This window comes from Amyelois transitella, chromosome 6, assembly GCF_032362555.1.
Source record: "Amyelois transitella isolate CPQ chromosome 6, ilAmyTran1.1, whole genome shotgun sequence".
Classification (NCBI taxonomy): Eukaryota; Metazoa; Arthropoda; class Insecta; order Lepidoptera; family Pyralidae; genus Amyelois; species Amyelois transitella.
In genome coordinates this window covers 3,240,856-3,256,555 of record NC_083509.1, presented here as the reverse complement: position 1 = coordinate 3,256,555, position 15,700 = coordinate 3,240,856, and the positions used below count along the sequence as shown (strand labels likewise).

Genomic DNA, 15,700 nt, shown 5'->3' with positions numbered 1-15,700 from the left:
AAGGGAAATGTCTACTGAGCAATCTAATCGGCTATGTAGCAAAACGTCTAACTATTGATAGTTACCAACTATTTACTCCCTATTAATTCTATCTTAAAGCCTAGCTGAACGTGGCCTATCAGTCTTTTCAAATCTGTTGGCTTTGTATACCCAAGGGATATAGGGACACGTGATTATATGTATGTATATACTCTTTGAGAGGATTTAATAAAACGTCTAATGAAGCAACCGAAACTTTTTCATTATATGAACTACATATGTATATACGCAACGAACGTGATGATTTTTTTTAAAGCTTATTTCAGGGAATATTTTTTCTCCGTCGTTTTAACCACTAATGGTCCAGTTGTAAGCAATAAAGGGAGCGAGTAATTATTTTCATTTATTGAGTTAAAAAACACACTGTTCTGAGATGGATCAGATTATTACTTTAGTAAAATTCCAATTTCGGGAATGATCTTCCTACCCGCACTTCCAGGAAAAGCATTCGATTTTGTATGCATGACTAAAGCGCTACGTTCAACTACTATATATTGTCATATGGAAAAATTAATTGTGAATGCGACACACTCATATTTTAAAATCTATGGACTTTATTGCATTGTGACATGAGAGTTATTACTAAAACAAGACCTTCAATTAAAAATGATCTTTATTTGAACAAACTCTTTAGATCCCTCTTAATCTTTTAAATCTGCTATTATTCCGGTCTTTTTTATAAATCTTACATGTATGTATAAAAATTAAAAGAGTAAATAGCACTAGTAGTACCAAAAAAGTTATTTTTATATTGAGTAGAACAACTTCTTGAATGTACTCTTCATTGCCTTGGGATTTCGTTATCTGGAAGAAAAGCATACATTGAATATACATATCAAAATCAACACTTACGTTTTTATCCCACACGGGGTAGACAGAGCCAACAGTCTTGCAAAGACTCTGAAAGGTGTCGAGTTTCAAATAGTGAAGTTGCTAGCCCATCGCTTTATAAGCTTTTCCTTTAGTCGCATTTTAAGACATCAGAAAATATATGAAGTGGTCCTATTCTAAAGAACCAAGATCTACACAAAAAACAAACTGATTTAAAACTACAAATAACTGATTTAAAACTTTCGCGTTGCATTACACTATTTATTCATTCTACAGGTCACAGAGTGACCACGGATCATTGTAACACGATTCGAAACTTTCGATATAAAGTACAATAGGCGGACTTAATGCTTATAGCATTATCTATACCATTGGGTCAAGCAGAGAACCTTTGGTATGTTCGTTGCGTGCGCGTTTAATGCCTGTAGTGTATAATTATTTATAAATATACATTTTTATATTATTATTATATAATAAACAATTATATAGTGAACAAGTAATGTCTGTTAATATATATTAACAGACATTACTTGTTCACCTTTTCTCTGAAGAACAATCTCGCATCTGCATTTCGTGTCTCCGTTGCAGCCGCCGCCGCTAAAGCTCACTGACCCGCAGAAAGCTTTACATTTTCTTTGATGGCAACTATTCTCTTTCATAGCACCTGGTTTTGTCGTATCTGGAAATTATAAAATGCGTATAAGTATAGATAATAACAAAACAGATTCAGGTATTAGTATTATACTGTATCATTTGATATGTCCAAGTATTTTTAAATTTATTTCGATTTTGGATCATTTTGTTATTAATCTTTGCATGATGTTTCGACACCTATATTTTTAGTTACGATTCATGAACGTATACATGTACGCTTAACGTGGTCTTTCAGTCATTTCAAGGCTATCGGCACTGTAAAATTTAAATCGGAGTATTAGTTGCCGCGTGATGCATACAGACAGACAGAAATTGAAAAAATCAAATTTTTGCCTTTTTTATGGTATAGATATACCACTTTATCTATTTTTTTTTGCTAATATGTTTGAAGTACATACATCGGTCAGTAATAAGTTATAATTATGGATTTACGAGTAATTATTGATTGTAACGTGTTTGAAGATTGTAAGAAGTGTGGTAACATTCACCATACCAATGACTTTCTTTTTACCTTTGGCAGAGAACATGACTTCACACTTGCATTTATCTTCGAAGCATTCGCCGCTGTCGTAATGAAAGCGACGGCACATGCCATTGCATCGGCTGTGGTTACAATCATTTCTGAGTGCTGATGAATCATCGTCACTGGTAGATCCGATAAGGTCTGTAAGAATTTTTTGAAATATCAGTAATAATTATTTCAATGAAGATAATGATGGTCATTATCTTTATTGAAATGATTATTATTGAATTTCTTTAAATTGAAGCAAATGTCTGGAATACGTAAGAAACAATTGTAATTATAATATTTATGCCTATAAATTTGAGGAATAAATTAAGTTTCTCCATGTTAACGTCAAAAGAATTTGATCTGATGACTAATTTGATTTGACTATAAACAAAAAAAATATATAGATGATCACGTGACGTTGTACGTACTTACATAATAATTAATGATGAATAGTTGATTTAGTATAGAATAATAGCTGACCAGAGGAACAACCAAACCAATGGATATGGCATAGCCTGGAGCGTAAGGCTGTAGCCTTAAAGTTTAGGATACCGTAAATTTGATGGCGATAACGCTTACCTCCTAACTTCTTCAAGATATCACATTTACAGTGGCCGTTGACGCAGGCGCCACCTTTCTGCCCGATGCGCCGACAAGTTTGGTCGCAATCCAGCGGCTGGCAACTACCCACACTTTGCGAATCAGGATCAATCACAGCTGAAAAAAATTTCTCATAAAGTATTATTACCACTAGAAATATAATTTTTATTTGAATATCAGAAGACTACTTAATAATACTAATTTTGTGCTGATTGACTATAATAGATAAAATAACAGTTAAAAAAGAAGCTTAAAAATTTTGTTACGAGTAGTTCTTTTGTGGCTAAATTAATTTTGGATTATTTATTCTCATCTAGCGCTAGTTTGCCAAAAAATTTGGTACAATGGCCTTTTTGAAATAGAGACTAATGTCACCTTGAATTTCCAGCAAAATGTCGCATTTGCATTTATCGCCAACGCACACGCCGCCCGTGAACCCTAGTCGCCGACAAAGTTGATCACACTGCCTGTAGTTACAGCTCTCTAGAGATTCTTTCTCATTTTCTAAATAAAAGAACCAACACATAAAACATTAGTAGATAGTGATTAGATCGCAAGGTACGGATAAAAAAGAACAACATTTGAATTTCTTGTAACTGTAAATTTCTGTCCATTAAAGATATTACAAACAAATGTACATGTGTACTTTTACTCGTGGAAGGTGTAACTATCAAAGTTAGTGGAAGAAAGGTCAATTTGGTAATCTTGGTGTCCTCTCATAGCGCTTATCTGTGTTGTGCCATTGACTCAAAAAATTTGTGTTATCTTAATTCATGCAACATCAAACTGTGGACTGTTTTATGACTAAGTAACATTTATTACTAATAATAAAGTTCTATATGTGGTACGGTTTTCGATGCACAATTTCTTATGGTTATTCAATTGACAATTACTCTCTTTCAACATTCACAGGATGCAAGGTTTTCTATTATTATCCTCGTAGTGGTAATCCTAGTTGTGTGTCCTAATCTCCTTGCCCGATGACCTAGATGATCAATATAATTAGAGTTATTTTTTGTTTTTCCTGCTATTCCCGGTGTCATCCTTACCTCTTTGGAGAGAAGCGCCATCGACCACGATTCTGATTGTGTAATTTTTTTTCTTTGCCGCTTTTTAAGCACGTTCTTACCACGGATTCTTGTAGGAATCTTACTTACATTATTCATAGAAGATAATATAATTAAGCAAAAAGTAACAAAGTGCAATAGTACCTTCTGTACGAGTGCATTCACACTTATATCCGAAACAAGTGCCTCTCTTGAAACCCAAAAGTCTACAAAAATGATCGCACTTCGCTTGATTGCAACTATTTAAGGTCAAAGATGCTTGTTTAATGCCTGAAACAATACCAGTTTTAATTTAATTAGATTTTATTAAATTTTAACAATCATGCATGTGTATTAAGATAGCTGTATTGTAGTATAAGTCTCAGAATTTGGTAATGTATTTCAGAATAAACGTATCAATTTTATCAAATACCAAAGCAAAGATAATAAACAGTGTTTTCCTTACTATCTTCTCCATTTTCCTTCTTTGGTAGAGTGCAAATACAGCTGTTTCCATTACAGTGGCCAGTTATATATCCGATGCTTTGGCAGAAGGAAACGCAGTTTACATACGTGCAGTTTTGCATCAGGGTTGTGGAGCTCAACAAGTCTGCTGGTGAAAAAGCTGAAGCTATAGATCATCTTTAGGAACAGTGCATCAATCTTTGATCACATAAAAAAGATTGTCACTTATATGGTCAATACTTTAAACACAATTTTTTTCTTCTGGCATTAGTCTCAGTTAAATCCTCACCTCTCTGGAGAGGAGCTCAGGGTGCGCCTTTGTCCATGATGAAGTTTTTACACGAAGCGACTTACGTCTGACCTCCGCAACCATTGCAGTGGATTCTTTATACCTAAGAAGTTAACGGCTATGAGTTAACGACATTTAAGTGTCTCGTGCATTTATTAAATTATTTAGAAAAAACTAACCTTCTGTGCTTTGCATGGTGCATTCACACTTGTCCCCAGTGCAAGTGCCTCTCTTGAATCCCAACAACTGGCAGAACTGGTTGCATTTCGCCTGATCACAACTGTCTAGGGAAATGAACGATTGGTCCACATCTAAAAATAACACCACCATGATCATTTATATTATCAACAATAGTAAATGTTTTATTCGTTCATGTAAGGGAAAAAAGCGTAAGAATTCATGTAATTGCCGAAAATGATGTACAAAATTCGTTCTTAAATAAAGCTTGTGACGCTTTCAAAGCGGCACTAAACTTAGTTTTAAGACGTCAACCAATGTTGTTAACCAAAAAAAATTTCAATTATTAAGTGATGTCCGAAATGTCCCAAAATAATCAATAAAAAAAAATTAATTTGAATCTGGTGTGAGTGATAATTTCAAGATAATGTATTTGCAGTCGAGCGGCTGGTAACTCTTTACACTTTGTTGCTTAAATCTGCGAAACCCGAAATAACGTTACTTGCTTTAACAATAGGATGGTACTGTAACTTTTATTTTTCTGAAAAAGATAGTGGATACTACGATCTTAAGGGATTTATTTTGCTTCCTTTACACTCATTTCATTTTTCACACTTTTTGAACATTAGGGGCTAAATAGATATATTGAAAGACAGACCTGTGTCTTTCATGGTGCATTCACACTTGTCTCCAGTGCAAGTGCCTCTCTTGAATCCCAACAACTGGCAGAACTGGTTGCATTTCGCCTGATCACAACTGTTTAGGGGGAAGGATGCTTTGACCATACCTGAAAAAATGTCAAGCTCTAACCTACTTGTATGTCAGTCACCTAAGTTAGTCATTAATATTATTTGCTTGATTAAGATTAAGCAATAAATAATATAAGGTGATGGGCTAGCAACTTGATCATATCTGTATCCAACTGAACGTGGCCTTTCAGTCTTTTTAACATTGGTTCGCGCTGTCCATCGTACAAGGGATATTTATGTATTTTGATCCAATAACAATGATCTTTCCGTCGAATAGCGGCTGGCAACTCATTACACTTTGTGACTCAGGTTGTAAGGATCAAAATGACTAGCAAATTAGATATAGATAGAGAATAGAAGCAATTGATGTACTTGCACACAATGAATTTTCTGATAAGAGTCATGGATAGTTAAGATTCTTCTTTGTCTTATCGCACGTTAGGATATGGAGTTTTCAAATCAAAGACATGGCTGTTATTTTTAAGCTATTTTATGTTTTGAAATTCAAATGCTGGTTTATATTTTTTTATTTGAACACACCTGTTACCTGCAGCTGACTATAGGCAGAAGACTATGGTTTTAATTCACTACAATTTAAACAGATTTGTCTTGCTTCTTTCACGTTCATTATTTTTGAAGAAAACGGGTTAGTTATGAATTGAAAGACGAACCTTTTGTTTCTTGCATGGTGCATTCACACTTGTCTCCAGTGCAAGTGCCTCTCTTGAATCCCAACAACTGGCAGAACTGGTTGCATTTCGCTTGATCACAACTTTTTAGGGGATAGGTTGCTTCGAGCATACCTGAAAAATAATCAAGCTCTAATCTTCTCGTTGATAACAATCGTGCATTCGTCCATCACCTACATAAGTAGATAATACAATTGTAATTATAGTTTGTTTGATAAAAACATTAAGCAATAAAAGATTTTAGGCAATGGCCTAGCAACCTGTCCCGATCTGAATCCTGCTGAATTGGAAGCTGAATTTGGGATTTCGGTCTTTTTGAGGTTGGCCCTGTCTACCGTTATATGTATGTTTGTCTCTCATTAAAAAGGATATTTTTGATCCAATGTTGGTTTTCCCTATCGTACGACTGTCCTGCCCGCGTCAACTAAATTTCATGCATTTTCGATTCCCGAGGAATATTTAAGGAAAAAGTGGATCGTGTACGACAAATACGTGCAAAAAAAACCGTGGTCAAAATTCGTTCAGGCTTCATAGACTATGGCAAAACCTAAGTTAATTCGCAACAAGGTGCTGCTATGTGTAAGGAGGGATTGGAATTATTCGTTACTAGCTGCTTTGCTTAAGTTAAGCGAATGGTTACTTGTATTTAAGGCTATACCTATTTACTTTCTAATTTTAAATTATATTGAAAAACAAACCCTCTGTGTCTTGCATGGTGCATTCACACTTGTCTCCAGTGCAAGTGCCTCTTTTGAATCCCAACAACTGGCAGAACTGGTTGCATTTCGCCTGATCACAACTGTCAAGAGAATCCTCTTCCCTCGAATCAGCCACATCTGAAAAAATGCCATTATCAAAATAATTTTCATTATTAACATAGAAAGTTAACGTTTTATTTATTCATGTGTTCCCACACATGTCGTGTCGTGGTCATATCCGTGTTGCTTTTGAATCGGTGTGAGTTTAAGGTATTAGTAGTAATTACTGTACCCATAAGATTTTTATGGATAAAGTTTTTTTTATGCCTCCATTTTCTCATTTAATTGTTGATATCAATAATTTGTAAGTAGAGTAGTTTTTGAAATTTGTTATTGTAAGCATGTCTAAAACGTTTCCACTGAGAGTCAGTTAATTTCTTTGCAGACTTTATAAGCTGATCAGAATGATGATAAAGTTGAGATAAAAGAGAATCAATACTATCCGCTTGCAGAATATCGCATTTGCAGTGGCCGTTGACACAGGCGCCATCTTTGTTGCCGATGCGCCGGCAACTTTTGATGACTGTTGGCTCTGTCTACCCCGCAAGGGATATATATAGTCGTGATTATATGTTATGTTATTTTTGATAAGAATCATGAATAACAAGATTCATCTTTGCCACATAGTGCTTTTGCTTTAAAAGTGTGGATCTTTGAAAGCAAACAGAGGGCAGTTATTCTAAGCTTATTTATGTTATGAAATGCATGATGTTATGAAGTGTTGATTTATATACATATTTTTGTACATACATACCTTCACGTTTTTCCTGTTTCCTGTAGGCGCGACTTTGACGTTGGAGACTATTGTTTTTAACTTGCCACATTTTAACAGATTTCATATTTCCTTTACACTCATAACTATTTTTGAAGATTACTAGTTATATTGAAAGACGAACCTTCTGCAGCTTTCATGGTGCATTCACACTTGTCTCCAGTGCAAGTGCCTCTCTTGAATCCCAACAACTGGCAGAACTGGTTGCATTTCGCTTGATCACAACTGTTTAAGGGGAAGATTGCTTCAGGTAAACCTGTAAAATTATCATGGTATGAAACGACTAGTAACACAATCCTTTCAAATCGGCGTACTTAATGAGTAGCGTTACACCTAAATGTTTAGCTTTGTGTTTAGAATATAATGGGCTAGCAACCTGTTCATTATTTGAATCCAACTGAACATGGTCTTTCAGTCTTTTCGAGACTGGTTGGCTCTGTGTACTGCGTTAGGAATAAAGACGTGTGTTTGTATGTCTATTATTAATATAAACAAAAAATCACGTGTTCCAGGAGGGGTAGGCAGAGACTATATCTTTCCATTTGCCATGATCCCGGCTTAGTTTTACACACATTCAGAAATATATTTTAATTATATATCATTCAAACAAATATTTTATATCCAATCACTACGTTCCCTTGACTATATGTGGTTTTACCCATCGTGTGATTGCGTCTTCCTTATTTGGGTATTAATTAGAATTTGCCCGCTGCTCTTCTCGGGTCAAACTAAAATCCCCGTTACTCGTACAGTCTTGATTCGAAAGCCTAGTTTGGCCTCAGGTAATTTAATATATAAAATACTCAGATTACAACTTGATATAAACCACCAGGACTGCACAGCACTAAAATCAGTTTTTTAATTTAAATAAATTTTAAAACAGTTAAGATTTAGCATTGACCTTGCACGCTAACATACCTTCGCGATCACCATCAATACCACTATCTTTAACATAATCAATAGCGTTATCTATAACAGCTGCTCTTGCAGCACTGAAGACACAAACAATTGCCACGGTAGACCACATCGCAACTACACTATGACTAACCAGGGAGGCTCGACTTTATTGTATTTATATAGACCATAGGGACTAAACCGCTCAAACAATCAGTGACTCACAAGATAGGGACTTGGGAGTGCAGTTGGACAAATATATATGTATATTGTAACTTGGCAAACGTTATCGCAGATTAGACGGTTCTTCATAATTCAATATTTTTTATCACGGATAAAGTGTTTTTCTTCGTAACTCAGTTTAGGTAAATAACAAATAAATATATTGTAATTAAATTTTAGTACGGGAATTTGTTTATTTAATTATTATAAACTTAAGTGTCAGTGTTTAATTCTAACACCATGGTCTTTTTGGGATAAGTCTCGTACCCGTATATATTAAATTGATGATGAGGTTTTTCCTACAGAACGAATGTCCGTTATCCACAATCCGTACTAATATTATAAATGCGAAAGTCTGTCTGTCTGTCTGTCTGTCTGTCTGTCTGTTCCTCTTTCACGGCCGAACCACTGAACCGATTTTGATGAAATTTGGTATGTATATAGTTTAAAACCCGCGTTCAAACATAGGCTATTTTTTTTTTTCAAAAATTGACCCCCAAAATAGTCAAATGGGGGTTGAAAGTTTGTATGAAAATCATCGTTCCGCTTTCACGCCTGACCCGCTGAACCGATTTTGATGAAATTTGGTATGTATATAGTTTAAAACCCGCGTTCAAACATAGGCTATTTTTTTTTTTCAAAAATCGACCCCCCAAAATAGTCAAATTAGGGGTTGAAAGTTTGAATGAAAATCATCGTTCCGCTTTCAAGCCTGACCCGCTGAACCGATTTTAATGAAATTTGGTATGTATATAGTTTAAAACCCGCGTTCAAACATAGGCTACGTTTTTTTTCAAAAATCGACCCCCTAAATACTCAAATGGGGGGGTGAAAGTTCGTATGAAAATACTATACTATCCGTACTTCCGTATCCGTACTTCCGTACTAATATTATAAATGCGAAAGTCTGTCTGTCTGTCTGTCTGTCTGTCTGTCTGTTCCTCTTTCACGGCCGAACCACTGAACCGATTTTGATGAAATTTGGTATGTATATAGTTTAAAACCCGCGTTCAAACATAGGCTATTTTTTTTTTTCAAAAATCGACCCCCCAAAATAGTCAAATTAGGGGTTGAAAGTTTGAATGAAAATCATCGTTCCGCTTTCAAGCCTGACCCGCTGAACCGATTTTAATGAAATTTGGTATGTATATAGTTTAAAACCCGCGTTCAAACATAGGCTACGTTTTTTTTCAAAAATCGACCCCCTAAATACTCAAATGGGGGGGTGAAAGTTCGTATGAAAATACTATACTATCCGTACTTCCGTACTAATATTATAAATGCGAAAGTCTGTCTGTCTGTCTGTCTGTCTGTTCCTCTTTCACGGCCGAACCACTGAACCGATTTTGATGAAATTTGGTATGTATATAGTTTAAAACCCGCGTTCAAACATAGGCTATTTCTTTTTTTTTCAAAAATTGACCCCCAAAATAGTCAAATGGGGGTTGAAAGTTTGTATGAAAATCATCGTTCCGCTTTCACGCCTGACCCGCTGAACTGATTTTGATGAAATTTGGTATGTATATAGTTTAAAACCCGCGTTCAAACATAGGCTATTTTTTTTTTTTCAAAAATTGACCCCCAAAATAGTCAAATGGGGGGTTGAAAGTTTGTATGAAAATCATCGTTCCGCTTTCACGCCTGACCCGCTGAACCGATTTTGATGAAATTTGGTATGTATATAGTTTGAGATACGAGTTCAAACATAGGCTACTTTTTTTTCAAAAAACAACCCCCAAAACAGTTAAAGGGGGGGGGGGGGTGAATCATCGTTCCGATTTTACGGCCTAACCGCTAGGCCGATTTTGATGAAATTTGGTATGTATACAGTTTTAGTATTTTTATTTTAACGTCAACAGAAATTTATAATCTGTGAAAATGTCACCTGTCTAGCTAATACGGATCATGAGACACGCCTGGTGACAGGAGGATGGGTGAGCGGACAGACGAACTAACAGACAGACGGACACCGAAGTCGAGTAATAGGGTCCCATTTTTACCCTTAAGGTACGACGGAACCCTAATAAGTGTTAATTTTTGATATGCAAAAGATTAGAAAATTTATTCCTACAATGAATAATTTGTTTGATAATGTAGCAATAGATGGCGTCACCATGTAATGTAAAAGTCGCTATCGTTTGTCGTTCGACAATCAATAAGACTTCTATGATTTTGAAAGCATTTTTACCCTCAGTTAATAAGTTGTTGGTCGTTTCGTATTCATGCTTGAAGACGTTTCGTTGTGTTTTGTTCATTTGTATTTAAAATATATTGGTTAGTAAAAAATACGTGTCAGTTGCGGAAAGCGGAATGGCACTAAATAGGATGGGATGGGACAGGATAGGAGGACTGGATGGAGCCGGACGGGACACAACAGGTTGTGACGGGACGGAACAGAACGAGAAGAGACGGGAGAAGCCATATGAATTTAAATCCGTACTAATATTATAAATGCGAAAGTCTGTCTGTCTGTCTGTCTGTCTGTCTGTCTGTTCCTCTTTCACGGCCGAACCACTGAACCGATTTTGATGAAATTTGGTATGTATATAGTTTAAAACCCGCGTTCAAACATAGGCTATTTTTTTTTTCATCCGTACTAATATTATAAATGCGAAAGTCTGTCTGTCTGTCTGTCTGTCTGTCTGTCTGTTCCTCTTTCACGGCCGAACCACTGAACCGATTTTGATGAAATTTGGTATGTATATAGTTTAAAACCCGCGTTCAAACATAGGCTATTTTTTTTTTCAAAAATTGACCCCCAAAATAGTCAAATGGGGGTTGAAAGTTTGTATGAAAATCATCGTTCCGCTTTCACGCCTGACCCGCTGAACCGATTTTGATGAAATTTAGTATGTATATAGTTTAAAACCCGCGTTCAAACATAGGCTATTTTTTTTTTCAAAAATCGACCCCCCAAAATAGTCAAATTAGGGATTGAAAGTTTGAATGAAAATCATCGTTCCGCTTTCAAGCCTGACCCGCTGAACCGATTTTAATGAAATTTGGTATGTATATAGTTTAAAACCCGCGTTCAAACATAGGCTACGTTTTTTTTCAAAAATCGACCCCCTAAATACTCAAATGGGGGGGTGAAAGTTCGTATGAAAATACTATACTATCCGTACTTCCGTATCCGTACTTCCGTACTAATATTATAAATGCGAAAGTCTGTCTGTCTGTCTGTCTGTCTGTTCCTCTTTCACGGCCGAACCACTGAACCGATTTTGATGAAATTTGGTATGTATATAGTTTAAAACCCGCGTTCAAACATAGGCTATTTTTTTTTTTCAAAAATCGACCCCCCAAAATAGTCAAATTAGGGGTTGAAAGTTTGAATGAAAATCATCGTTCCGCTTTCAAGCCTGACCCGCTGAACCGATTTTAATGAAATTTGGTATGTATATAGTTTAAAACCCGCGTTCAAACATAGGCTACGTTTTTTTTCAAAAATCGACCCCCTAAATACTCAAATGGGGGGGTGAAAGTTCGTATGAAAATACTATACTATCCGTACTTCCGTACTAATATTATAAATGCGAAAGTCTGTCTGTCTGTCTGTCTGTCTGTTCCTCTTTCACGGCCGAACCACTGAACCGATTTTGATGAAATTTGGTATGTATATAGTTTAAAACCCGCGTTCAAACATAGGCTATTTCTTTTTTTTCAAAAATTGACCCCCAAAATAGTCAAATGGGGGTTGAAAGTTTGTATGAAAATCATCGTTCCGCTTTCACGCCTGACCCGCTGAACTGATTTTGATGAAATTTGGTATGTATATAGTTTAAAACCCGCGTTCAAACATAGGCTATTTTTTTTTTTCAAAAATTGACCCCCAAAATAGTCAAATGGGGGGTTGAAAGTTTGTATGAAAATCATCGTTCCGCTTTCACGCCTGACCCGCTGAACCGATTTTGATGAAATTTGGTATGTATATAGTTTGAGATACGAGTTCAAACATAGGCTACTTTTTTTTCAAAAAACAACCCCCAAAACAGTTAAAGGGGGGGGGGGGGGGTTGAATCATCGTTCCGATTTTACGGCCTAACCGCTAGGCCGATTTTGATGAAATTTGGTATGTATACAGTTTTAGTATTTTTATTTTAACGTCAACAGAAATTTATAATCTGTGAAAATGTCACCTGTCTAGCTAATACGGATCATGAGACACGCCTGGTGACAGGAGGATGGGTGAGCGGACAGACGAACTAACAGACAGACGGACACCGAAGTCGAGTAATAGGGTCCCATTTTTACCCTTAAGGTACGACGGAACCCTAATAAGTGTTAATTTTTGATATGCAAAAGATTAGAAAATTTATTCCTACAATGAATAATTTGTTTGATAATGTAGCAATAGATGGCGTCACCATGTAATGTAAAAGTCGCTATCGTTTGTCGTTCGACAATCAATAAGACTTCTATGATTTTGAAAGCATTTTTACCCTCAGTTAATAAGTTGTTGGTCGTTTCGTATTCATGCTTGAAGACGTTTCGTTGTGTTTTGTTCATTTGTATTTAAAATATATTGGTTAGTAAAAAATACGTGTCAGTTGCGGAAAGCGGAATGGCACTAAATAGGATGGGATGGGACAGGATAGGAGGACTGGATGGAGCCGGACGGGACACAACAGGTTGTGACGGGACGGAACAGAACGAGAAGAGACGGGAGAAGCCATATGAATTTAAATCCGTACTAATATTATAAATGCGAAAGTCTGTCTGTCTGTCTGTCTGTCTGTCTGTCTGTTCCTCTTTCACGGCCGAACCACTGAACCGATTTTGATGAAATTTGGTATGTATATAGTTTAAAACCCGCGTTCAAACATAGGCTATTTTTTTTTTCAAAAATTGACCCCCAAAATAGTCAAATGGGGGTTGAAAGTTTGTATGAAAATCATCGTTCCGCTTTCACGCCTGACCCGCTGAACCGATTTTGATGAAATTTGGTATGTATATAGTTTAAAACCCGCGTTCAAACATAGGCTATTTTTTTTTTTCAAAAATCGACCCCCCAAAATAGTCAAATTAGGGGTTGAAAGTTTGAATGAAAATCATCGTTCCGCTTTCAAGCCTGACCCGCTGAACCGATTTTAATGAAATTTGGTATGTATATAGTTTAAAACCCGCGTTCAAACATAGGCTACGTTTTTTTTCAAAAATCGACCCCCTAAATACTCAAATGGGGGGGTGAAAGTTCGTATGAAAATACTATACTATCCGTACTTCCGTATCCGTACTTCCGTACTAATATTATAAATGCGAAAGTCTGTCTGTCTGTCTGTCTGTCTGTTCCTCTTTCACGGCCGAACCACTGAACCGATTTTGATGAAATTTGGTATGTATATAGTTTAAAACCCGCGTTCAAACATAGGCTATTTTTTTTTTTCAAAAATCGACCCCCCAAAATAGTCAAATTAGGGGTTGAAAGTTTGAATGAAAATCATCGTTCCGCTTTCAAGCCTGACCCGCTGAACCGATTTTAATGAAATTTGGTATGTATATAGTTTAAAACCCGCGTTCAAACATAGGCTACGTTTTTTTTCAAAAATCGACCCCCTAAATACTCAAATGGGGGGGTGAAAGTTCGTATGAAAATACTATACTATCCGTACTTCCGTACTAATATTATAAATGCGAAAGTCTGTCTGTCTGTCTGTCTGTCTGTTCCTCTTTCACGGCCGAACCACTGAACCGATTTTGATGAAATTTGGTATGTATATAGTTTAAAACCCGCGTTCAAACATAGGCTATTTCTTTTTTTTCAAAAATTGACCCCCAAAATAGTCAAATGGGGGTTGAAAGTTTGTATGAAAATCATCGTTCCGCTTTCACGCCTGACCCGCTGAACTGATTTTGATGAAATTTGGTATGTATATAGTTTAAAACCCGCGTTCAAACATAGGCTATTTTTTTTTTTTCAAAAATTGACCCCCAAAATAGTCAAATGGGGGGTTGAAAGTTTGTATGAAAATCATCGTTCCGCTTTCACGCCTGACCCGCTGAACCGATTTTGATGAAATTTGGTATGTATATAGTTTGAGATACGAGTTCAAACATAGGCTACTTTTTTTTCAAAAAACAACCCCCAAAACAGTTAAAGGGGGGGGGGGGGGGTGAATCATCGTTCCGATTTTACGGCCTAACCGCTAGGCCGATTTTGATGAAATTTGGTATGTATACAGTTTTAGTATTTTTATTTTAACGTCAACAGAAATTTATAATCTGTGAAAATGTCACCTGTCTAGCTAATACGGATCATGAGACACGCCTGGTGACAGGAGGATGGGTGAGCGGACAGACGAACTAACAGACAGACGGACACCGAAGTCGAGTAATAGGGTCCCATTTTTACCCTTAAGGTACGACGGAACCCTAATAAGTGTTAATTTTTGATATGCAAAAGATTAGAAAATTTATTCCTACAATGAATAATTTGTTTGATAATGTAGCAATAGATGGCGTCACCATGTAATGTAAAAGTCGCTATCGTTTGTCGTTCGACAATCAATAAGACTTCTATGATTTTGAAAGCATTTTTACCCTCAGTTAATAAGTTGTTGGTCGTTTCGTATTCATGCTTGAAGACGTTTCGTTGTGTTTTGTTCATTTGTATTTAAAATATATTGGTTAGTAAAAAATACGTGTCAGTTGCGGAAAGCGGAATGGCACTAAATAGGATGGGATGGGACAGGATAGGAGGACTGGATGGAGCCGGACGGGACACAACAGGTTGTGACGGGACGGAACAGAACGAGAAGAGACGGGAGAAGCCATATGAATTTAAATCCGTACTAATATTATAAATGCGAAAGTCTGTCTGTCTGTCTGTCTGTCTGTCTGTCTGTTCCTCTTTCACGGCCGAACCACTGAACCGATTTTGATGAAATTTGGTATGTATATAGTTTAAAACCCGCGTTCAAACATAGGCTATTTTTTTTTTTCAAAAATCGACCCCCCAAAATAGTCAAATTAGGGGTTGAAAGTTTGAATGAAAATCATCGTTC

The 15,700-nt window shown here is 36.3% G+C and overlaps 1 protein-coding gene across 4 annotated transcripts; it reads right to left on the bottom strand.

Moving 5' to 3' along the window:
- Nucleotides 1–641: 641 nt before the first annotated feature.
- LOC106134585 (tenascin) lies at nt 642–8,707 on the bottom strand. Of its 4 annotated transcripts, none has more exons than XM_013334675.2 (13): nt 8,499–8,704; nt 7,705–7,836; nt 6,749–6,886; nt 6,033–6,164; nt 5,271–5,399; nt 4,615–4,746; nt 4,148–4,294; nt 3,847–3,972; nt 3,011–3,139; nt 2,615–2,752; nt 2,036–2,188; nt 1,409–1,549; nt 642–843 (listed from the first exon to the last, which is right to left on the bottom strand). In XM_013334675.2, the coding sequence occupies exons 1-13, from the start codon at nt 8,605–8,607 to the stop codon at nt 821–823; spliced, it is 1,629 nt and encodes a 542-aa protein (XP_013190129.2). In that variant the 5' UTR covers nt 8,608–8,704; the 3' UTR covers nt 642–820. The 4 variants fall into 4 exon arrangements, with proteins under 4 accessions (XP_013190129.2, XP_060800617.1, XP_060800616.1 ...); XM_060944634.1 differs by lacking the exon at nt 642–843 and adding an exon at nt 1,322–1,343 and having other exon boundaries at nt 1,387–1,549; nt 4,148–4,291; nt 8,499–8,706; XM_060944633.1 differs by lacking the exon at nt 642–843 and adding an exon at nt 1,322–1,343 and having other exon boundaries at nt 1,387–1,549; nt 8,499–8,705.
- Nucleotides 8,708–15,700: the final 6,993 nt, after the last annotated feature.

Excerpts from the sequence above, each read along its gene's own strand:
- LOC106134585 (XM_060944633.1), bottom strand. The coding sequence starts at position 8,607 with ATGTGGTCTACCGTGGCAATTGTTTGTGTCTTCAGTGCTGCAAGAGCA. Across the intron at positions 6,887-7,704 it reads CACCATGAAAGCTGCAGAAG|ATGTGGCTGATTCGAGGGAA; the intron begins GTTCGTCTTTCA and ends GCATTTTTTCAG. Across the intron at positions 3,973-4,147 it reads GAAGGAAAATGGAGAAGATA|GCATTAAACAAGCATCTTTG; the intron begins GTAAGGAAAACA and ends GTATTGTTTCAG.